This window comes from Brassica napus, chromosome A4, assembly GCF_020379485.1.
Source record: "Brassica napus cultivar Da-Ae chromosome A4, Da-Ae, whole genome shotgun sequence".
Classification (NCBI taxonomy): Eukaryota; Viridiplantae; Streptophyta; class Magnoliopsida; order Brassicales; family Brassicaceae; genus Brassica; species Brassica napus.
Genome location: NC_063437.1, coordinates 1,480,531 through 1,504,341, shown reverse-complemented (window position 1 = coordinate 1,504,341; position 23,811 = coordinate 1,480,531). Strand labels below are relative to the sequence as shown.

The following is a 23,811-nucleotide window of genomic DNA, read 5'->3' as shown; positions in this document are numbered from 1 at the left end:
TCTTTCAGGGTATTACAAGAAGCTAATTTTCTCTTATCTCCAGGACTCTCAACAATAGGCAAGTGGCTCCATAACGAGGATTATATTCAGTTATATTACATACAATCACATAATAGATTAATCAGATGCTGTGTTTCAATATGTTTTATTTAACAAGCCATGGTACATCCACAACTGATAGATATGAATCTTATAGCGGTCATAGTTGTATTTATTAACTTGCATAACAAAGGTTTACATTAAGTACCATACTGAGAAAGCTCCAGCCATCATTAGTCCAAATTGCTTCTTATCTCTTCCTTTAACGCTTGAACTTGTGGATACAGCTGCAATGTTTTTTGTTTGTTCCAGTTCCAAAAAACAGGATGAATAATGTTTGCACAAGTAGAAATAAAATTGTAAAATAAGTAATATTAGTACCTTTGTGTCCAACATTCTGAGAGGAGGATTCAGTGAATTGCTTAAAAATCTTACCGGCTGCTGAATCTGGAGGCAAATGTAGAAGCTCTTTTGCAACAAAAATATAAAATGATGAGAGTAGTCTAATTTTGTGACAGTGTATAGCCGTTAAATTTAATATATTTATCACCTGGGCATTGTGAAATATTTGCAGGGACATGACAAGCGGAAGGGAGGCTCATTGCACGGTTGGCATCAACTTTGAATCCTAAACCAGGATCATCCCTGTCTTTGACAAGAGTGCAGAGACATCTCTTGGTCTGCCCTTTGTCTAGTTTTTCTTTGAGTGTGGTGCAACATGTTGAATCTGGAGCTTTAGCTTTGTTAGTGACAAAAGGAAGACAAGAGTAGAGATCAGACATGGAATCTTGACACCCCTTTATGTCCTGATTTAAATCTGATCTCACACCAAGAAACATTATTGTTAATGTTATGCATAGAGCCAGCATTTGTTGATTTTGGTTGTAACCCATGATATCTAAACACCAGCTTATGAAACAATGAACTCTCTGTGCCTTTTTATAAGCTTATCTACAATCTTCTTTCTTGTTCACATATAGTCTTAGTTTTGCAAGAAACTTGTTTAAAATGTTTAAATAATGCACTAGTTGACATGTCTCATGTCTGAATTGGAATTTTGAGTTATGAATCTTTTGCAATTATTGGAGGGCTACATAAAAATATGAAAGTTGTTCACAGTCCATTTTCAACAATCTCTGCAAGTTATCCACAAGGGAAAGAGTGTAGAACACTGACATTAAAGGATTTGTGTGCACAGACAAGAGTATCATGGAAGAAAAAATCTTAAGTTGAAGCATCTAAAATTTACATTGTTACAAAGACGGCCGTGGAAGGAAAAAATCTACATGCAACAGAAAAATGGAAGGATACATAAAATTGTCAAATTGTTCACTAGTCGACCATTGTTTTCAAGAATTCTCTCGTCTTACCGAGCATCTATAAATTAAGATCTAAAACCATACTTTTATTAAAAATGGAAAGGATACATAAAAGCAACAAGGGGTATCTCTAAAACTGATCAAAATGAGAAGAACAAAAGGTATGGACAAAGCAACACAGAGGAGGTCATCATAAAGAATGACCCAACTTTCAGAAAATGATCTGCCTTTAGTATCAGAACCACTTCCGACCTTTGTGTCCTCTCTATGACATATTTTGGCAGGGGTTTGTCTAAAGAGTTCTTGTCATAACCTGATTAAAAAAAACCAGAAACAAACAAACAAAAACCTATCTTCTGTAAGCGAATTTGGGATGGATAGAAGGTGGTGAAGGAGCGGTTAGCGTCTGGTTCTAGGCATGCATCGAAACTCAGCCAAGAGTGCAATATGATTAGAAGACCATTCAGGTGAAGGAAGAGCTGTATCCTTCCTCAATCCATCCTCATCCAGCAACTCCAATAAAGATTCCACCATCAAAGTATCCGCTGAAAACGAAAAAACAAAACCTTCCCTGCTTAGTTAACTTGTTATTCCCTGGTGTAGTTGAGCAAGGAGAGGTAGTTTAAAGAACCTGTATAAAATATATAGTCATGAGTGCCAATGAACTCCCTTGTACAATTAGTAAACAAAGGCTCGTTTGTATTAAGATCCATTCTCCTTCTGTGCTGTTCCAATCCAAGTCCCATTACTGATCTCACAAAAGATGAGTAAGCGCTCACCTGCAAAACAAAACTCTCTCATCAAAGTTCGGCAAACAAAAATGGGCAAAACCAAAGAAGAAGAAGAAGAAGATAGTGTTACCAAAGGTAGCTGATGAGTCAGTTTAGTATGAGGACGCAGGATATTAAGGGGATCAACCATTAAGTCTGGATGTAGTGGATCAACTTTCCCCATTACAAGAAGTGTATGAGGAGCACTGCAATCAAAAAATTCAAAGCTTTTAGCTTTTTCTAACACCAAAGAGAGTATTGAAATTTGATAATATCAAGTCAGAAGAATTAAACAAAAACCTTCCGGGAAGTGTATTGAAGTCTCCACATACAAGCATAGGAATATCAGCACTAGCAGCTATTTTCTCTAGCCCCTTTAATAAAGTATGAACCTAAAACCCAAAAAGAATTAAAAAAAAACATACAGTGAGGTGAATACTAATTCTCTTCAGGTCAATGAAACTAGATGCACATACCTGCCAGAGCTTCACGTCCTTTAGTTCTTGTTGAACATTAACATGTGTGTTTGCCACACAGATAAGCTGGCGCTTCCCAGAGGGATCAGTAGGTTGATTACCAAACTTCGCTTCAAGAACAACTATCAACGCAATGTTATCCTACAACATAACAATCAGTCATCACAAGAATCAGTCATTGTACAAAAACTAACTCTCTAATAATCAGCTATAAGCATGCCAAAAAACTACCTTCACAAGCCGGTTTAAAGCAGTTCTCTTCTGCGTATGAGGGATTATAGCCTCAGTCAAAGACTGAGCAGCCTTATTGAACTCAACCTAGATTAACAGTCCCATGAATTAGCATTGATGATATAAATAGATAGCACAAGTAAGCATATAGCATAATAGATACAAACATCATATTTCTTGACATGTGAAAATCTATCCCGTCTGAAAAACGTTGCACATCCGTCAATTACACTCGTACTTCCACTGAGAACCTAGCAACGTGTAAGATAAGGTTAAGAGACTTTCCAACATAAGAAGAAGGGAGTGTGTGGGAATCATCAAGGACCCAACCTCATTAGTCTTTCTCTTGTAGAGAGCTTGATACCCATGTTTATCCAACTCCGGTGCGAAAATTTCATGGAAATGATCACTTTGTACCTGCCACATAAAGGAATAAGAATGAACATTTTTTTTTTCATTTATAACACTTAAACAAGTGTCCATACAATAAAAACCAGATGTTCTAAAAATCGGTCTAGACAGCACCTAAACATCCACTTAATCGGCAAATCGTACCTAAACGAAACAATTTTTCTAGAACATTATTTTCTTAATTCCCGGTCTAGGTGCTAAAAAATCAGTTTAGGCACCCGCATAATCAATAATCTCAGATAAAACGCCTAGTTAAATACCGTCTAGCGATTTCTTGAACATTGATAAAATCGGTCTAGGTGCTACAAATCAGATTAAGGACCTGCATAATCTATAATCTCATATATAACACCTAAATACCGCCTAACGATTTATTGAATATTGATTAAATTGGTCTATGCGCTAAATAAATCGGTTTAGGCACACACATAATAATCAATAATCTCATATGAAACGTCCAACTACCACCTAGCGATCGATTTCTTGAACATTATTGATAAAAAACATACCTCTTGTAGGCAAACTACATCAGCACGATAACCAACAATCTCCCTCAACAGATTCTGTCTTCTGTACGGCCAAGAAAGAGCCCAAGGAGGACAGTAACTGTAAAGGTCGCTACTTGCCGAAGTATCAGACAAAATATTATAAGAAAGAACAGTGAACGATCCCGCACTCTGAATCCGACCATCTTGATCCAAGTGACCCATCACATCAGCTCCATTAACAGGGATAAGCCTACGTGGACTCGGAGAAGGCGCAGGGATCACACGCGAAGTCAGAATCGTACTAGGATGTCCCACAAACTGTTTAGTCTCTGCATTAGCCACGACACACTCGAACTTCAACACGTAGCCAATGTCATCAGCGGTCGGGGTGTACGTTTTGCTGCCCCCGACCTCGATCAGCGTCTCTCCTCCGTTCTTCTGAGTGATGCTTGAAGGATAGAACGGCGTGGGGCCGTTGTTGGCGAGGGTGAGATTCGACATTGAGCCGGATAAGGTGCTGGCGAGAACGCCGGAGCCTGTGCTGTTGAACCGAGTTAGCTCATCTTCCTCGTTTCCGTTCTCTGCAGCTGCTCGCTCGTGTAAAGTCTTGTGGTGCTGCCACGCGTCTGTGAAGCATTTAGGCGAGCAGTGGTAGCTTTTTGCGACGAGGGCTCTACGCTTTGAGCAGAATACACATTGTAAGGTGGCTTGTTCCGTTGGATGCACACTGCAGATAGTTACTTTCTTATCGCTCTGTACACGATACCTACAATTAAAACAACAAAGAATGAACCTTTAAGACAAGACCAGAAGTAAAACCATAGTCGATGTTGGTTTTTTTCACAATTGCAATTCTCTTAACGACCTAAATCCGAAAGAGTGAAACTTTAATACAAGAACAGAAGTAAAACCATAGTTGCTGTTGCTTTTTCCACAATTGCAATTCTCTTAACGACTAAATCAGAAAGAGTTGAACTTTAAGACAAGAACAGAAGTAAAAAACCATAGTTACTGTCTCTTTCTTACAACCCCAAACCAATTAGCAAATTCTATCAACGACCCAAATCATAAATCTCTGAACTTGAGACCAAAGTTTCAAACTTTGAGTAAGAATGAAACTTTAAGACAAGAACATAACTAAAATCATAGTTCCTGTCTCTTTCTTACAATCCCCAAACCAATTAGCAATTCTCTTAACGACCCAAATCATAAATCTCTGAACTTGAGACCAAAGTCTCAAAAGTAAGAATGAAACTTTAGGACTTTAAGACAAGAACATAACTAAAACCATTGTTGCTGTCTCTTTCTTACAATCCCCAAACCAATTAGCAAATTCTATCAACGACCCAAATCATAAATCTCTGAACTTTAGACGAAAGTAAAGTGAATCTCTCGACTTTAGATCAAAGTTTCAAACTTTCAGTAAACCCCAGAAGCAATCAGACAAAACCCACAATCCACGACCAATAAAGTTTCAAACTTTACCATCTGTATCTCAAGAAGTAGCCATCGAGGGGAGCTGACTCAGGGACATCGTCAGTGGCGGCGGTCTTATCAGGGCGGCGAACAAGGACGTAAGGAGTTAACTCACAGCCCACAATAGGAATCTCGGAAGGGAGATGCACTCGGATCACGCTTAGCATTGCTTTGGTCGAACACTATCGAAGCAGAGAATCGAAAGAAGAGGTTGACGAAGAAAGGGAGATGGAATAGAGTCGAAGGTAGGCTGATCCACCATTTACCTTTCCACACCTAAAAACCCGTCACGACCAAACTCTCCGAAACCCTAGATACAGTTTTTATTTGTCTCCTCTCGGAACTTTAGTAACCCAACTTGGAGGATCTTTGAGAGAGGAACAAAAAAAAATTCTGGAATCGAGCAAATCTTTAATTTGTAGAATTGAGATGTGGATGGTGGTCTTTGAGAAAAGTTTGAGGATCGATTCTTACGCTGCTAAATGGTACAAAGGGTTTCGTTTTTATTTTTTTCTGTTAACAGTGGGATCAATCGTGAAGTATTAAAAAAGTAGTACATATTAGCTTTAGGACTTCAGACCAAACCAAAAAAAAAATCATTTTGTTGATTTACAAAAATTTAGAAATTTCAAAACAATTCGGTTTTGGGATAAAAGATTGAAAGCAAACCGGTTTCTTATTTTTTGTTTCTAAAAAATAAATCAATTTGAAGAAAAAAAAAATAATCCACAGCTAAATCTATACTATATTAAAAAGATTATATAATCAACAGGGAGAGTGTCCACGTCGACATATAAATTCAACCAATGTGGTGTGTTTGTTTGTCCACCTCAGTTACGTTTTGGGCTTTTGAGTTCTGAGATTAGCTGGGCCTTAAGCGTCGTTTTGATACTAGGTTTGAACTTGCTTTCATCTCCGACGGAACCTGAGTTCTGAGAACGTGTTTCATCTTCTTCCTTAGAATTCGAAAAGCTACCAGTAAGTCCTTATTAAATCCATCACCGACGATCTACGATCTTCCCTCATGCAAGGAGGTGGAACTGCGACTATAAAAATGTAAGCTTTCCTACTATGAGAACCATCTCCTGAATTTTGAGTTGATTTGGTTTCATTTTAGATGTGGATATGTTTATTCACGATTCGCGTTTTTGATTCCTTTTTTGTTCACAGTGATTGGAGAGCAGTTTCATTTAACTTCGATATATGACAGTGACAATGATTGCGGCTGTATCAACATCGATGAAGGAGTTCCCGTGATCGGAATGGGTATGTTGATTTGATTCTGATCTGTAGATACCAATCATATATCGCAGTCTCTCTAAAACGTTGGTTAACTAACGGAGGGTGTAGATGGTTTTTTCGTTGATTACATATCAATCGTTTTATGTACCTGATGTTACGGGATTGCTACCGTATTATCTTTGTAAAAGACTGATTTGAGAAATTTTGAATTGTGTAGAGTACAAACTGTCTCAGGTGTTGCAGTTCTCTTGGTCATCATTGAAAAAGTCAAGTATAAATAAACATTGATAAAGAAATAAGCTTTCCATCGACTATCAAATTATTTTTTTCAGGAATACTTTACTGACCTGAAGGCGTTGAAGCCAAACTATGGCAGGTCAGATTTGTCTTCCCCTCCATAATGGCTTTGTATTTCGTTATGTTCCTGTGAGAAACTATGTAAATGGGTAATATAAGTAGCTACCATGTTCTACCCAGCACTAGGATTTGAGTCATAAGTAGTTTGTGAATCTTTAAGAAAGGATAAGACATTCTGACAATAGCTTCAGGCAATCTTAGGACCATTGCCATTATCCAAGTTTCTTAATTTTCGATTCTTGGCTGATGGTTTCTTTTAGCTTAGCAAGTTTAGATTCTAATTTTTTGTCTAGGTTGTTTAGCTGGTTTATGGCCAACTGAACCGGTCATTGGCATAACAAGATGAAACATTGGCCTCCAAAGTTTTATCATTTGTCCTCCAGATTGTTTAACAAAGATATATGTTTTGATTATTTAGTAACTGTTTCAAGTTCCATAAATCTCAGGACTGACCCCTTCTTATGGCATCACGTCGTTTTGGTGATATTCTTGCTGTGAATCCTTTTCAATAACCTGTGTTGCAGTTTTAGTTTATATGTTTTGTGACACATGAATTTCCAATTCACAAGATATAGTTAGGCTTGGCTACACAAATCCATGTGAATCGTTGACCCTGATGAATTGCTGTTTCACAGGTACCAGAGACGCTTCCAGAATAAGCACTCTCTAAGATGAGCACACCACCAAAGAGTGAATCACCAATCATCACACCTGACGAACTAACTGAAGCTGATGGGTTCGTCTTTGGATTCCCAACAAGGTACGGCATGATGGCTGCTCAGTTCAAAGTCTTCTTGGACACTACCGGTGGACTCCGGAGAACTCAGTCACTTGCTGGTAAACCAGCTGGATCTTCTACAGCACTGGCTCTCAAGGTGGTAGCCAAGAAACCACTGCGTAAGTTCCCATGAAACCATGAGAGTCGTGAGCCGTAGTTTGTCAATAATAAAGTAGATGTTTTTTTCTCAAGTCATGTTCACGCATACGTGAGGTCAGTAAGTACACAAAACTTTAGCTCATTATGTCTCCGTTTAAACTATAGATTATGACAATTTTTTGAGCTTCTGTGAAACCATGAACTCTTTTTTTTTATCAACTACCATGAACCCATATCAAACATAGCAGACACCATGGTTAATGACATTTCCAGTCCACTAAAAGATCAATCTGCTCATGTCTACATCATTTGTGATGGAGGAAACATTGAAGGATTTGCTACCAAGTCAGCTATATAATAAAGGACTTATGGTCATTGCAAACAACCTTTTTATTAGATTTTAGATGTGTTATATGATTTCTGCAGAATGACTGAGCCTCAGCCTAAGTACTCTACCACAGAGAAGCAAGTTTTGGACATGCTATAATCTCGATAGAGAAATGTACATATGCGCAGTATGGATAGGACAGGAAAAATTTACGTAGTCAGGGCTGGCACCATGTGGTTTTACAACTGGTTATGGCATCCTGATGGTGATTCTACTTCTTTTTCTTGAGAACCTCAATAAATATATCAGTTGCAACATCTACAAATATAACCGTGACTGATAACAGAGACTGACTGCTAATGGTTCTGAGTCATTCCCACTGCACAAAAGAACAAAAAAAAAAAAGCCAAGTTGAATAATAAGACACAAACCATCCATACATTACGTAAGACGTAGAAGATATACTTTGAATTTACAAAACCATTTAACGTAATAAAAATACAATAAAAGAGTAGATATAGTCATGCACTGAAAAAATCTAAATAGATGTCAAGAACCCAAAGAATATCTACATTTAAAGAAAGAAACACACAACAAAATAATAAGCAACCAAGCTTTGTTGTTGTCAATATTACCCTTCACGCAAGCATCTCTAACCAGTAATATGTCTGATCTGCACTAAATGATTGAACCACTGAAAAGAGAACATCCAATATCAGCATGAAAGTGGAGAAGGGAATGGTAGCAAACAAAACAAACAGTGTAACCTATAACCTATAGGATGAAACAAAACTAAAACCAAGAAGACTTGGATGAATAAGAACAACGAAAACTATAAAGATAATGGTGATGATTGGTTCGACTGTGGCTTTAAAAATTTAGCTGTCGATGTTTAGCTATAGATAAATTGGTTGTAGCTGTAAAGTTGTTACTGTAGATTTTTTCTGCAGAGACTTTTGCTGTAGTTAAATTTGTTGTAGTTGTAAGTTATAGGCTGTAGATATTTTAAAATAAAATATATGAAATATGTGTTGTATATATAAAATTATTATTTTATATGAATTAAAATAATTTATATTAATATTTTTTTATAAATTATCAAAATTTATTGTAATTTAAAATGTGATATGTAAATAATATTTATATTATTTAAATATCTTAATAATTAAAAAACACTCAAATTCAAAATTAAACTATTTATAAAATTTTTTATTATGATTATATAATTTATTTGATATTATAGATTTTTTTTTTCATTTTACAGATTTTACAGACTATAAAAAGATGATGTAACATTTTTGCCTAAAATACATAAGAAAAAGTTTTACTTTATTTTTTTTGCTGTAGCTTTAAAAATAAAGCTAAAGCATGATTGGTAAAACTAAATAAAAACTTGATGTAGACTTTAATTTTTAAAAGTAAAGTTACAATATGATTGGTAAAATTTAGTGATTTAAAAATAAATAAAGCTAAAGTAGGGAGATAAATCTCAACCAATCACCCTCAATATATTTGTGTCATACTGTAGTTATAAAGTTAATAATATATTTTAGAATGAAAAACTAATAAATATAATTATTCTTATGTGTAACAACTACAGTAACCAAAGTAACCAATTAACTTTTGATGTGAGAGATCTAATGTAGAAAATAAATTTGTAAATAATAGTAGAAATAGATAAATAGATATTTTAAATGTACACAATACAATATATATATATATATATTCATATAATTAATTCAATTAATTAAAACAAAGAGGCTCAAAATCAACATGATATACTATATTTACTATTAAAATTATGGGCTGGAAAAGAGAAAATTATTATTAAACAGTTAAAACACATGATAAAATAAACCAAAACAATAAAAATTTAAAGATCTACACATTTTAAAAAATATAGCTAAACTAAATAGAAAATAAGTCATACGAATTTATAAATAAAATTTATATTATTTCAATATATATAAATGAAGAAGTTTAGATTAACCATTTCAGAAAAAACAAAATGACAAAAATAAAAATTTGTATCCTTGAGAACAAGTAACTTTGTTCAGTATACCCCACTCTGCGGAATTCTTGATAAAATAATACAGTAATACTAGGTGTTTGCCCACGATTTCGCAAATGATAATATTATATGAAAAGTACATGATATGTTTATAATGATGTAATTGTTGAATAATAATTATAAATATTAAAAATTAACATTTAATAAGTTGATATTAAAAAATTTCAGTATCTATTTTTAGAAGAGCTGTGAAATTTAAGATAATTACATAAATATAAGTCGCTAAAAATATTTTTCTTAAATGTAAGTATTATTACAATTGGTTCAAATAATTAGTTGTTAATACCTTTTTGTTTATTTAACACGTGGAAAACGAAAACACTCTTACATGTTCTTGTGTAGTTCCAAAAATATGGTTAGAGGCTTATATAGCTCTGGCTACTTCGTTAATGATTTGTTTTCTTTATGTTTATATAGATCTAATGTAAACAATCAATTCGTGAATAATAGTATAAATATATATTTTAAATTTACACATTACGAAATATTAAATATAATAAATATATTCATATGATTAATTCATATTAATTAAAAAAAAGAGGGTCAAAATCAACATGATATACTATATTTACTATTAAAAATAATTTAGGCTGGAAAAGAGCAAATTATTATTAAAAAGTTAAAACACATGATAAAATAAACCAAAACAATAAAACTTTAAAGATCAACATATTTTTAAAAATATGGCTAAACTAAATAGAAAATAAGACGTACAAATTTATAAACAAAAAATATATTATTTCAATATATATATATATATATATATATGCAAAAGTTCAGATTAACCATTTCTGGAAAAAAAATGACAAAAGTAAGAATTCGTACCCTTGAGAACAAGTAACTTTGATCAGTATACCCCACTCCGCGGAACTTTTGATTAACTAATACTAGGTGCTTGCCCGCGATTTTGTGGATAATAATATCATAAGAAAAATACGTGATATGTTTATAATGTTATAATTTTTGAATAATAATTATAAATACTAAAAATTTAACATTTAATAGTTTGATATTCAAAAATTTCAGTACCTATTTTTAGAAGAGCTGTGAAATTTAAAATAATTACATAAATATAAGTCGCTAAAAATATTTTTCTTAAATGTAAGTATTATTACAATTGGTTCAAATAATTAGTTGTTAATACCTTTTTGTTTATTTTAACACGTGGAAAACGAAAAACACTCTTACCATAAAAATGTATTTTTGTGTAGATCCAAGAATATGGTTAGAGGCTTCTATAGCTCTGGCATCTTCGTTGATGATTTGTTTTATTTAAATTTCTTTCATTTGTTTGATTGTTTCCAATTTATTTTAAATTTGACAAAAAAATAAATTGTTTTTATGTATTTTTTTCAAAACAAAAGTTTCGGGTATGACTAAAAACTCAATTTTATTTTTATATGTGAATAAGGTATTAAACAATCTTAACATTTATAAACCATTCACGTCCAAACATACTTTAAAACCATCAAAGTTGTTATATACACCTCTTACAAATCATCATAACACACACATACAGTGAAAATATACAATAATACGGTTATATATATATATATATATCACAATAATAGAGTGAAAATATGGATATTGGGTTTTTTTGGTCAAAACCAAATTAAGTTGTAGTTTAAAGATTGATTGGATCTGATATTTGATTTTTTTGGGGTGTTTCTATTTATTTTGAATCGACTGATGATTGAACCTGTCGAGTTGATTTTTGGGTTTGTATTTCCAGGCTAAATCTCTGTCGTCGACCAAACACTGATCATGAAGAAATCAGCAAACTATCATTTTCAAAAGCCAAGGATAACAGAAAGTCATCATCCAACTTATAATATTATAAGAGACATATAAAAACATACAAATTATATAAATAACACATATAACAAAAAAAATATGTGATGTTGAGATTAATAAAATATTTTATAAATAACTAAATATGTAAAAATATTTTTTGAGAATAACTTAGGTTTAAAAAATTATTTATTAATTTCACATTGTTCACTATCCCATACATATTTTAGATAGTAGAAGATAACAAATTGTGAGTTTTACTCATTTTAGTTCAATTTATTATTTATATTTTATAACATAGATGTAATATATTGTAATATACATATAAAATATATGTTATTTGTATATTTGACATGAATGTAATGAAATATTCATTCCATCAGTTCCAAAAATAAAAGGAATGGAATGAATTCCATAACAAATTTGATCATGAATTAATAGAATGAATTTCATTCCATTTTTTGATGTACTTCATTCCAACTATTTTAAATTCCACAAATTTCATATTTGTTTACCAGTTACACCCTTAGTTATTTGTGTATTGACAAAATAAAATTAAAACATTAAACTGAATCAATTGATTAGTGCTAAAACGACATCTTCTAAGAAATATGTAGGTGGTGTTATTCAATCATGTACTCTAATAAAGTTTAAATCTAAACATAATACATTGTTATTCAAATGATGTTTACAATTTCTATTTTAAAATATAATGTTAATCAATGAATGATTTAAATCTAGTTTTTAAAATCTAGTGTTATTCAACTTTTAAGGATTTAAAATTTTTTTTGTATTTTGGATTGATTTCAAATAATTTCTTATGGAGTCTTGATTGAACTCAAAATCCAATGCATACTGCAGAGATTTTAGAATCCATCAATTTAAACTATCTTAAATTTTTAAATTTTGTCATATTACAAAACATTAATAATTGATTTTAAATCACAATTGATAACACCCCTATATTATTTGAGATAATCTCCCACTTATCTTTATACTTCTTCTCAAACATAAAAAACTAATATACAGATAATTTTTGTTCTAATGCTTATCTTTATAATGTAAGGATTTTACTTTTGAAGAAAAATATAGATGAATGTTGTTTAGAAATGGATTAAAAGTTATCTCAAAGATCAAAGAGTCAAAATCTGCTCACGGCAGACAAGGTAGACATTTACTTCCAGCACCATCACCTCTTCTAATTCATCATTGCGGTGGTGATTCCTCCTCGCCGTCAAGGATTTATCGAGTCGATTGTATCTTGCGATCGAAATGATTGGGTTGAGGCTTCGTTTGTGGCTTCTAATCTCGTGGAAGGTAACGGTGTGGAAGTCAACGATGGTCATTTCAATGTGTGTCACGCTATTAATCTTGTTGAGCTAGTTGGCCAGTTGGCAGTCATTTTGCGTCGTTACATCTACCACAGGAATGGAGCCGCTAGCGTTTCTTGTTTTTACCATGTTTTTTAATACTTTTACTTTCCACTTAAATATATGTAATTCATCATATATGTAATTCGTCCGCTTTTTACCACAAGATTCTGTTATTGAATTTTTTCAATTTTCATTAAAAACAGTTTAAAAAAAATTAAAAACTAACGACGGAGACATATATAACTAGATTTTGGAAGATGTATGGTCAAGACGGAGTTGTAGTAGTTCATAAAGCACGACATGAACTACAACATCAGATGTGGATACAAGAGTTGGTCGAGACGGTTAACGAGCATTAAAGGAAGATTTACTGAAGATGTCAGTTTAAAGGAAGTATTGAAGAAGAAGCAATCGAGCTTAGAGGAAAGGTATATTGGCTTATTCGCTGACGAAGTATATATGGAAAGTTTCCATTAGGTAGATTTTACATCTAGGGTTTGCCTCTAAAAATATAAAGAGGAGTCTTGGCAATGTGTGGCCGTTTAACACACAGAGAGAGCTTTTAGCAATAGCAAGGTTTGCAAGTCCGAATAAGGAGAAGAAAAACCACTAGGGGTTAAGAGCTTGAATGGTTCATAGACTGCATCAAGTCTGTGAACGAGTGAGACTAGTCAACAAGTCAAAGTTTGTCTTGAGCTTACTTGAAGAATTGCTTTGAAGAAGAACTTGTATGTGCTTGTAAAAGGATTAATCTAGTCATATTTGTTGGAAAAAAATATCCATGTGTTACAGTGTGTTCTAGTTAGTGTAGTTTGATTATCTTACATTAACAGTTTTTACTTTTTATTACCAAGTAAGTCTTAAGTAAAAAAGTTATCTTATGATTTGGTTTCATCAATTTTGCAAGCATTAAAAATTCATATCAGTGCATGGATCTTAACCAACCTTCGTGTATTGCTTTTAATTTTAAGAGAAAACCAAACTATTAGGCAAATTCAAATTATATATCAAACTATTGATTAAGATTAGAAAAAAAATGCGACCATCAAAATGTTTCTTACTTTAAATTTTAACAATGTAAAATGGGACAATCAAATACCTTTAGAAAGCAAGACATGCATTTTGAATACCATTAAGTATGGTGTCTTCCAATTGTTTTTTTTAATGTTCTTGAAGATGTTATTTTGTGTCCTAAAGGTGTACATATAATGTGCCATAAGACTTATTATGATTCCACTAAGTATTTGGCAAACTGCTTTTTTGTTGAAATATTTATGAGTAGCATTGAGATGAGAAACTAGGTATGACTCACTTTCTTGTTTTTCATATAATATTTATCATTTGATAATAAAATATAATGAGATTTTTCTCCTCTTCAATTTTTACTTTTTTCCATAATATTAATAGATTAAAATTTACAACTAACTTAAAAATGAATATGTCCATATTATTTAAACTAACACACAATCTCATATCATAGCATGTATAAGAGATGTTTTTAGAAAAATATTTAGGATAACAAAAACAAATTATACCATAATATAGTACATAAGGAAAAATGAGTCAGTAATATTCATTAGGTTAAGCCCTTCCTCACAAAAAAAACATTCATTAGGTTGAAATTACTTTAAAACATATATTTACGGTTGATTGGTTAATAATTAAAGTCTAATTTTTTGGAAGTGAGAATTTAGAATCTGAGTATTATGATTTATGGTCAAGAATTGAAGAATTAGTATATAAAATTTAAAATAATAATACTTTAAAATAAACATTCAATGTATTATTAATTAAATGTAGCTTGTTTTTACATGAAAACTATTTTAGTTATTTTCTTTTTGACATCAATCTCTCTAACCAATAGCCAAGTTTTCTTGCTCACGGTTCGTTCGTCTCCGGTCATCGTGACTAATCGTGGCAACTTCAAATCCGACTCTTCGCGACTGAGCTATTGTATTTATACGCATCGTACCTGAAAAGTTCTCTCTTTTCACTCCCCTCCTGCATGAGCCTCACCCATGGAGATCTCGCCAACCCCAACAACCGTCTACTTAGCTTACGCAACGCCTGCAGAAAAGCTCCCACCTTTACGAGAACCAAAGCTCTCCACGCGCTTTCCATCACGTTATGGTACACCCTTTATCAGCCCGTTTACATCTGCAACAACGTCATCTCTCTTTACACGGAGCTCGGCGAGATATCACGTGCAGCCAAGGTGTTCGATAGAATGCCTGAGAGAAACACAGCTTCCTTCAACACGGTCATTAGCGGGTTTAGCAGATCCGGGCACGCGGAGAAAGCTTGGCGCTTGTTTTCTGAGATGAGGGAGTCTGGGTTTTCGCCGAGTCAGTTCACAGTTGGTGGTTTATTGTCTTGTCCGTCGTTGGATGTTCGTGTTGGAACTCAGTTGCATTGTTTGAGCTTGAAGTATGGGTTGTTTACGGCGGATGCATATGTAGGTACTAAGCTGTTGTGTTTGTATGGGAGGTTTGAGTTACTGGGAGTGGCGGAACGGGTGTTTGAAGACATGCCGTTGAAGAGCTTGGTGACGTGGAACCATATGATGTCTTTGTTGGGGCGTGGTGGGTTTTTAAAAGAATGTATGTTTCTCTTCCGTGAGCTTGTTGCGACAGGGGAGTGTTTATCTGAAAGCTCTTTCTTGGGCGCTCTGTCAAGTGTTAATGACTTGGAAACTATTAGACAGTTGCATTCCTCAGCAATGAAAATAGGGTTAGATTGTGAAACTTACATCGTTAACTCTCTTATCAGCGCGTATGGAAGATGCGGCGACACAGATATGGCAGAGAGAGTGTTTGAGGAGGCAGCTTCATGGGATGTAGTGTCATGGAACGCTATAATTGGTGCAACGAACCCGTTAAAAGCGCTCAAACTCTTTGTGAGTATGCAAGAGCGTGAGTTTTCCCCGAACCAAGGTACATACGTTAGTGTTCTTAGCGCCTCTTCTCACACGCAGATGTTGAGTTTCGGACGCCAGATTCATGGCACACTGATCAAGAATGGCTGCGAGACTGACATATACTTGGGGAACGCATTGATAGACTTTTATGCTAAATGTGGTAGTCTCGAAGATTCACGCCTATGTTTCGATTCTATACGTGACAAGAACGTTGTTTGTTGGAACACACTGCTTTGGGGTTACGCCAATAGAGACGATCCAGTCACTCTCTCGTTGTTTCTCCAAATGCTTCAAATGGGTTTCAAGCCAACTGAATATACTCTCTCCACAGCTCTCAAACCCTGTTGCGCCATAGAGATACAACAGCTGCACTCCGTTATTGTGAGAATGGGATATGAAGATAACGACTATGTCTTAACCTCTCTTATGAGATCCTACGCCAAGAATCAGCTGATGAACGACGCTCTTCTTCTGCTGGACTGGTCTAGCGAGCCGTCTTCTGTAGTCCGATTGAACATTGCCGCTGGAATATACAGCAGAACAGGGCAGTACGATGAATCGGTGACGCTGATCTCGATGCTAGAGCAACCCGACACTGTATCTTGGAACATTGCTATTGCAGCTTGGTCTCGTTCTGATAATACACACAGAGAGGCTACAGAGATTTTCAAACACATACTCCAAACAAACATCCGCCCTGATAACTTCACATACGTTAGCATCTTAAGCATTTGCTCCAAGTCCTGCGACTTGACGCTCGGAAGCTCTATACACGGCCTAATCACAAAAACAGATTTCAGCCGCGCCGACACGTTTGTCTGCAACGTGTTGATCGACATGTATGGGAAATGCGGAAGCATTACGAGTGCAATCAGAGTGTTTGAAGAAACAAGAGAGAAGAACGTCTTTACATGGACGGCGTTGATCTCGTCTCTTGGCATTCATGGATATGGACATGAAGCGTTTGAGAAGTTTAAGGAAATGGTATCTCTGGGTTTTAAGCCAGACTGCGTCTCTTTCATCTCTATCCTAACTGCTTGCAGACATAGGGGTATGGTAAACCAAGGAATGGAGTTGTTTCGGAAGATGAAGGATGATTATGGAGTAGAACCAGATATGGATCATTATTGTTGCGCCGTTGATCTTTTGGCTAGAAACGGGTACGTGAGGGAAGCTGAGCAGCTGATTTCTAGAATGCCTTTCCCTGCAGATGCTAGTATATTGCGTGCTATTCTTGATGGTTGGAATAGATCTGCAGAAGAAAAGCGAAGCACTCTCAATTTCGTCTCTGCACAGTAGTTTCAGAAAATTTCAGGAGAATTTTTCTTTATTTTTCTCTAGTTGTTTCTCCTGCAATTCACATGTTGCGTAATGTGTATGGTCATGGTTCTAAAATCGGTGCAGCGGCAAAATTATAACTCAACCGAGATAATAATTTTTTTTAAATTCAATTTATACGATGCAAATCGGTTTAAACCGTTGTAAATCAGTTACATCAAAATTAAAACTGATATGATCTAAATAAATTTTAATCTTTTAAACTAAACAATAATATTAGTATAAATCCACAAATTTGTATAACTTCTTATTTTGTATATCTAATATAATACATCAAACTAATTTTATAATTGAACTCAAAATTCTAAATAATATCTTATAAAAATAGAATAAATTAATAATTCGTTAACACCTAAATTTCTTTCTAAATCCCAAATAATCCGCCAAACCAGTAATCATCTATTTACGGTTTAGCTATTTTTTTGAACATTGTGTATGGCGAATAAATGAAAAGACTTGAAAGTATCTATCTAATCACAAGTTCAGAGAAATAGTCTTTGTATGCAATTGTACAGAAGGTGGACTCTCTCTCAAAAGCAAACAACCCAAACTTTGATCAGTCACATTACTTATAAAAACGATGCTTTATGTATGGTAAAATACTTAATGGTTAACTCAAATCAGCCTGCGGCTTGGAAATCTCCAAAGTCATCGTCTGGTGCATCTTCAGCGCCTATTTCTTTAGCTTCTTGGTCTTCTTTCTTCTCTACTTCTTCTCGCTTTGTATCTAGATCTTGTTGTTCAGACGATCTTTGGAGGCTAAGGCTTGATGGGGACTTCGGTGTGGTTGCCGCAGGAGAAAGCGGTCCAGGAGGTGGAGGCGGTGGGATGATTGGAGGAATGGTTTCTATTGACTTGCCCTTATCCTCCAACGAGAGATTGCTCAGACTCTTCTCTACCAATTTAGTCTTTGTGTCCTTTTCGTTCCTCTGTTTCAATCATTACCATGTGAAGAAAGAAAACAAGAAGCTTGCAGAATAATAAGTGTAAGTCTTACGTTTTTTAGTTGAAGAACAATGGTTTCTCCTTCCTTTAAGCTGTAATCAACAGATGAAGTGTTCTGAAAGTGTTGTTCCATCTCTTCTGCTGTTTTCTTCTTGTTCAAGTACCTTTTACCAAAGAGAGAGAGAGAGAGAGAGATTCAGAGATAATGTAGTTGTTCTAATGTCTGAATAGAAGTGGAATGTTACTTCATGTGGTCATGTAGTGCAGCTTGGAAGTCATAAGCTTCAGTTCTCTCCCTGAATCCAAGTCCAATAAAAGCATGACGAACACGACCACCTGCAATGCCTTCAAATAAGTATACTCGAAAACAACTTTACATCTCTATATATCTATGTGGTCAGTACCTATGTTTTCTTCCACACGGAGAACAAAGTATCTACAAGACAAAAACAGAGCTTCCATGTTACAGACCAAGTTTAAGTTATATGGTTCATTTTATTTTTTAGTTACCTGCTACTGTCGATTACGGCTTCTACTGGATGAAGTTCACCATCTCGGAGAAAGGCCTGAGCGTAAAGTTCTCCTGTGGTTTTATCAACAAGTTTGATAATGCACTCTTCTCCTTTGCTCACCACTTTCAACGCTCCTTCCCATGCCCATTTGTTCACGTCCCACTCATCTGCCCTGTAAGGATCATTCATATAAAAGGTATGAACGCATGTCTATCTCCATCTTCCGACAGGTTGGTTACTCACATCTTTGGCCTAAGAAGCCAAGTTGAGCTGATTAAAAGCAAATGTAAATAGAAAAGCGACTATATTGATACAAATTAAGTCTAAACAGACACTCCTACTAACTTAAGGAACTGGTTTAATAAGTTTGTTCCGAGTTATTGATCAGTGGCTAAGCAACAGAAACAAGGGCTCTTAAAGAATCTCCTAACTACAGATCAGACATTGTGTGATCATGAAGGCAGGAAAGAACCTGTAGGAAGCTGCACTTTTCCTTGGAGGTATCTGCATACACACACCAAAAAGACAAAGAACAGCTTACTTGCTGTAACATTCCCGGAAAGTAACAAACACAGTCACGCTCCAATTTTGTCTATAATCTAACTAACAGCACTTCACAATGTCAATGAGTTTTCAAGGCAACCAATGGTAATGACAATGATCTCAAGCAGCTAATATGATTGCAGAGACCCCATCAAGAAATCATCAATTAACCTAATCAAGATTAGAAATTTCAAATACCCATCTCATTATAATCTAATAAAGGTTAGAACTTTTACCAAATAAACATAGCATTCAGGCACTTGGAAGAGAGGAATCTCTATAGCTTCTCTCTCCTCGTTTTCATCGACGGTCACAGGATCAGTGGAAGATCTCTTCTCTTCCTTAACATTCGACGAAGACGAAGCTTGATCCATTCCAAGAACCACTAGAGAAGAAAACCCAGATGACTAAATCGATCAACCCACCTCGTAGAATCTATAAAGTTAAAGTCTTTCGTTTGCCCTACTGTGATCACAATCTCACGAGTCGAAGAAGACGAAGTAACGCAGAGGTTTCGCGTTAGTTGTAGTCCACCCGATCCTCTTAACTTTATTTTAATCCTGACCGTTGATTGTTTATGACTCTTGATATAGACTAGACACGTGTGTATTGTCCACCGCTGGGAAGTCAACATTAAAGGAGTTGATGCACCAAACTAATGAAAGAACGTTGAGATTTCGGCCTTTTGGACCTTAAAACAGTTAACAGGCCTTAATGAATGGGCTTTATCATTCCTCGGCCCAACTCGGGATTAATTCGTCCGTCCACTTGTATCGGAGATGCCCTTTATCACCCAATCTTTAAATCTAGACCGTTCATTGTGTTGTTGACCTTTGACTTGACACGTGTGTACGTCCACCGTTGAGAAGTCAACATTGAGTAGTTGATAGACCAGCCAAGGGTTGACATAACTACCCCGTATACTATTATCAGTACAAACATCCTCCTATGTACTACTTGTTTTTTTTCGTTCAAATGTACTACTTGTTTTTTTTTTGTTCAAATGTACTACTTGTTAATTCTCAATTGTTTTACTGATTGCAGGAGTTGGACGGATCCGAATATCCTAAAATTTCAGAGTATTTAGATCCGGAACCGTGATTTTAGTCTTTGGATTCATATATCCAAATTTGTATATTGTCTATTATTGTATTATTTGCAGATATTCAGACTGAGATCTGAATCCGAATATCCAAAAAACAGATATTCAGATATCCAAATTTGTATATTATCTATTAGTTGGACGGATCCGAATATCCAAAAACTAATAATAAGATTTTTAAAAAAATACATAAATTAAATATTTATACAATATTTAGAAACATATATACATGCATATAATATTATAAAATATAATATAATATTACAAAACTAATTGTATGGATAAATATTAGTATATCAAATATAATTATTAATAAAATTAAAAATTTAATATATTTTTAAAACCTAGATCCGGATATCAGGATCATAGATTTTACTATCCGGATTAGGATCCGGGATCCTGGAAATTCTATCTTCATAACGGATTCGAAACAGATTTCAAATCGGATATAGATCTTGGATAATTATTTCCAACCCTACACTAAACTAAACTATCAAACTAACAAAACTACATTTAATTAACACAATCGCGATTTGTTTAAGAATATTATCCAATTAGGTGCTTTCCTGCACCATATGCATTGATAATGTTTTTAAATTTAAATTTTATTTAAATTTTTTTAATTGATATTGTGGATTTTATTATTTTCTTACTAGTATTTTAATATAAATTTAATTTAAAAATATAAATTAAGATTAAAAATGATTTTGCTTATTTAAAATTATAATTAAAAAAATATATATATGTATATATTTAAAACTATAATCTTAGATAGATTTATCTAAAGAAATATCAAAAAAAAAAACGCTTTTCTCTCTCAAAAAAGGCGACGACAATGGCGATTTTCTAGGGTTTCAAATATGTTTCATGGATGGGATCCTGGTACTGATGGGGAAATTGGGATTTGCAGGGAGATCTTTCTTCCTTTCGCGATCGGCAGGGTATGGAATCAAGATGGATTTGTGGTGATACGGATTTTGGGAGTTATGGAGGTTCAATTGGGTAATGATTTCGGATCGGTGGAAATCTGGAATTGGGAGACTCAATCATGGAAGATTCGAGGTACGGCTCTTGTTATCATCACAACGAGAACCTTCCTTCTCCTAGCGGGGGTTTTTTTTTCTATAAGTCGATTCTGTGACTATGGAGTTTGGAAAGTCTGGATTTGGGTTTTCAATACTGATGGAAAGTTGGAAACTTTGATTTCATTAAGCAATCGGATGATTACGATTTTACGAATCAAGTGGAATGAAGGGGTTATTTATGGCTTAGATTTCAAGATCAATATCGATTCGAGTTTGTATCTATATATAAGGGAATGGGTCTTGAGCTATAGATTCATATTTTCAAAGTTCTTTTTTTCTATCTTACGAAACTGGTGGGTGCTTATTCCTTTTCTGGCGACTATGAATCAGGGTCAACTTGTGGGAAAGAGGGGCGTTTCAACGACTGGAGAAGGGGTCCGCAAGAAGCTGAAGGTTTCTGTTCCCCACTTTGACAACTCTGATTTGATCAAGAGTTATGCTATGACCTTGATTGGGCGGTGCATGAACCCGGAGAAACAAAAGATTGGTGCGCTATTGGTGATGATTCTGAAGATATGGAAGGTGGAGGAGAGGGTGACGGGTGAAGATTTGGGAAAGGGGATGTTCCAGTTCCATTTTGAGAAGGAGGAGGACATTGCAGCGGTTTTGGAGTCACAGCCATACCATTTTGATTACTGGATGATCTCAGTGGCTCGGTGGCAGCCAAGAATGTCAAGAACTTTCCCATCAGAAATTCCTTTTTGGATCAAAGTGGAGGGTCTCCCAACAGAGTTCTGGTCAACACCAGCATTTCAGAGCATTGGAGATGCGATTGGTGAGACAACGGACGTGGATTTGGACTATGGAAAGATGCGGGTCGTGGTTGATGGCTTTAAGGAGTTAACATTGGAGTCCACTGTGGAGTTCAAAGGGGGAGAATTTTATGATGAGGAAGAGGTGCCGGTTTCTCTTAAATACGAGAAACTGTTTGGCTTCTGTAAACTCTGTTTTAGTCTCTGTCACGAGGAAGATCTTTGCCCACTGAATCCAAAGAGCCCAGAGAAGAAGAAAGATATCAGAGATGAGCAGGTGGGCAGGAGAGAGGATCGAGCCAGGAGCTACAGAGGGGTTGTGATTAATGGTGAAGAGAATCATCAGGACAAGGGTAAAGATCAGAGGAGTTACCAGGGAAAGGGGAAAGGAAAAATGTATGAGGAAGAGTCACAGTGGGTGCGGGTTCCTGAGAAAGGGCATAAGCGATACTCAACTTATCGTGGCAGCAACAGAGCAGATGAGGGAAACATGAGGTCTCGGAACTCTAGGTGGGAGCAACCTCGGAACCACACGCAAGACGCAAGAGAGAGGGGTCATCGGGGCACACGACGTGAGAGGAGTCCTCGGGAGGAGCCAAAAGAAGAGGGAGAGATACAGGACACGGGTAGTACTAACAGGGGTGTGACGAGGGAGGGAAATACTTCTGCATCAAACAACCTGCAAGTGTCACAACAGGAGGAACGAAGAGGCTATGGCAATGTGGTTAAGGTAATTAGTAAACCTGTGGGCGTGGTGAATGGTGAAATTACTGCAATGGTTTCAGAAAATATTGGTACTGGATTAGAGCTGGCTCAGAAGCAGATAGGAGTTGGTAATGATCGCTTAGTGAATGAGGGTATGGATTTGGAGGAGATAGGGAATCATATTGATGGTGAAGTGGGGCTTATGTGCGATGATGATGGCTTCCAAAATTTAACTGATGGAGAGATGGAGGAACTTACTGGGGCACAGGAGGTGGCCTTAGTGGAGGTTGCGGAAGATTCACACGCAAAGGAAGTTGGAGAGAAGGGTCCTCAAGCAGGGGAGGATGAAAAGAAGAAAGGAACTCGTAAGTTGTTGCTTAAACAGACAGTCATGGCTGCTGGAACCTCCAAGAAGAAGTTCGTTCAAGCGCTACTTTCACAGAACAAGAGCGTTCAATCTCGACAAGGCAAGCGTCAGGGAGAAGGTATAAGATCGCAGGAGGAAAAGGGTCCCTTACAACCCAAACCAACCTCTTCCAAACCCTCAAATGCGCCCCATGGATAGTAAAATTTATGAAGATTTGAGGAGTGGTTCTTTTGGAATTTCTGGTTTTTATTATGTTTGGTCTTTAATAAGCTCTGTGAGCATTTCTTTATGATTTT

The 23,811-nt window shown here is 35.3% G+C and overlaps 4 protein-coding genes and 1 long non-coding RNA gene across 5 annotated transcripts; 2 read left to right on the top strand and 3 right to left on the bottom strand.

The window, feature by feature from the left end:
* Positions 1-126: 126 nt before the first annotated feature.
* On the bottom strand, positions 127-989 carry LOC106405273 (non-specific lipid transfer protein GPI-anchored 22). Its single transcript, XM_013845846.3, has 3 exons — positions 590-989; positions 421-507; positions 127-326 (listed from the first exon to the last, which is right to left on the bottom strand). Exons 1-3 carry the CDS (start codon positions 930-932, stop codon positions 235-237), a joined length of 522 nt encoding a protein of 173 aa, XP_013701300.1. The 5' UTR covers positions 933-989; the 3' UTR covers positions 127-234.
* A 434-nt stretch (positions 990-1,423) lies between these two features.
* Positions 1,424-5,741, bottom strand: LOC106432620 (carbon catabolite repressor protein 4 homolog 2). Its single transcript, XM_013873469.3, has 10 exons — positions 5,220-5,741; positions 3,756-4,500; positions 3,166-3,252; positions 3,003-3,086; positions 2,836-2,922; positions 2,605-2,745; positions 2,429-2,520; positions 2,220-2,334; positions 1,990-2,137; positions 1,424-1,903 (listed from the first exon to the last, which is right to left on the bottom strand). The coding sequence occupies exons 1-10, from the start codon at positions 5,375-5,377 to the stop codon at positions 1,758-1,760; spliced, it is 1,803 nt and encodes a 600-aa protein (XP_013728923.1). The 5' UTR covers positions 5,378-5,741; the 3' UTR covers positions 1,424-1,757.
* A 159-nt stretch (positions 5,742-5,900) lies between these two features.
* On the top strand, positions 5,901-7,881 carry LOC125608260. Its single transcript, XR_007339231.1, has 4 exons — positions 5,901-6,266; positions 6,381-6,476; positions 6,670-6,828; positions 7,445-7,881. It is a non-coding gene; the product is annotated as an uncharacterized LOC125608260 (long non-coding RNA).
* Positions 7,882-15,077: 7,196 nt separating this feature from the next.
* LOC106412351 (pentatricopeptide repeat-containing protein At3g58590-like) lies at positions 15,078-17,617 on the top strand. The gene has a single exon (XM_048778332.1). The coding sequence runs from the start codon at positions 15,255-15,257 to the stop codon at positions 17,463-17,465; it is 2,211 nt and encodes a 736-aa protein (XP_048634289.1). The 5' UTR covers positions 15,078-15,254; the 3' UTR covers positions 17,466-17,617.
* Positions 17,618-17,940: 323 nt separating this feature from the next.
* LOC106432622 (uncharacterized protein At1g03900-like) lies at positions 17,941-20,059 on the bottom strand. Its single transcript, XM_013873471.3, has 7 exons — positions 19,741-20,059; positions 19,434-19,465; positions 18,960-19,133; positions 18,854-18,885; positions 18,695-18,785; positions 18,502-18,613; positions 17,941-18,433 (listed from the first exon to the last, which is right to left on the bottom strand). Exons 1-7 carry the CDS (start codon positions 19,876-19,878, stop codon positions 18,125-18,127), a joined length of 888 nt encoding a protein of 295 aa, XP_013728925.1. The 5' UTR covers positions 19,879-20,059; the 3' UTR covers positions 17,941-18,124.
* Between the last annotated feature and the right edge of the window lie 3,752 nt (positions 20,060-23,811).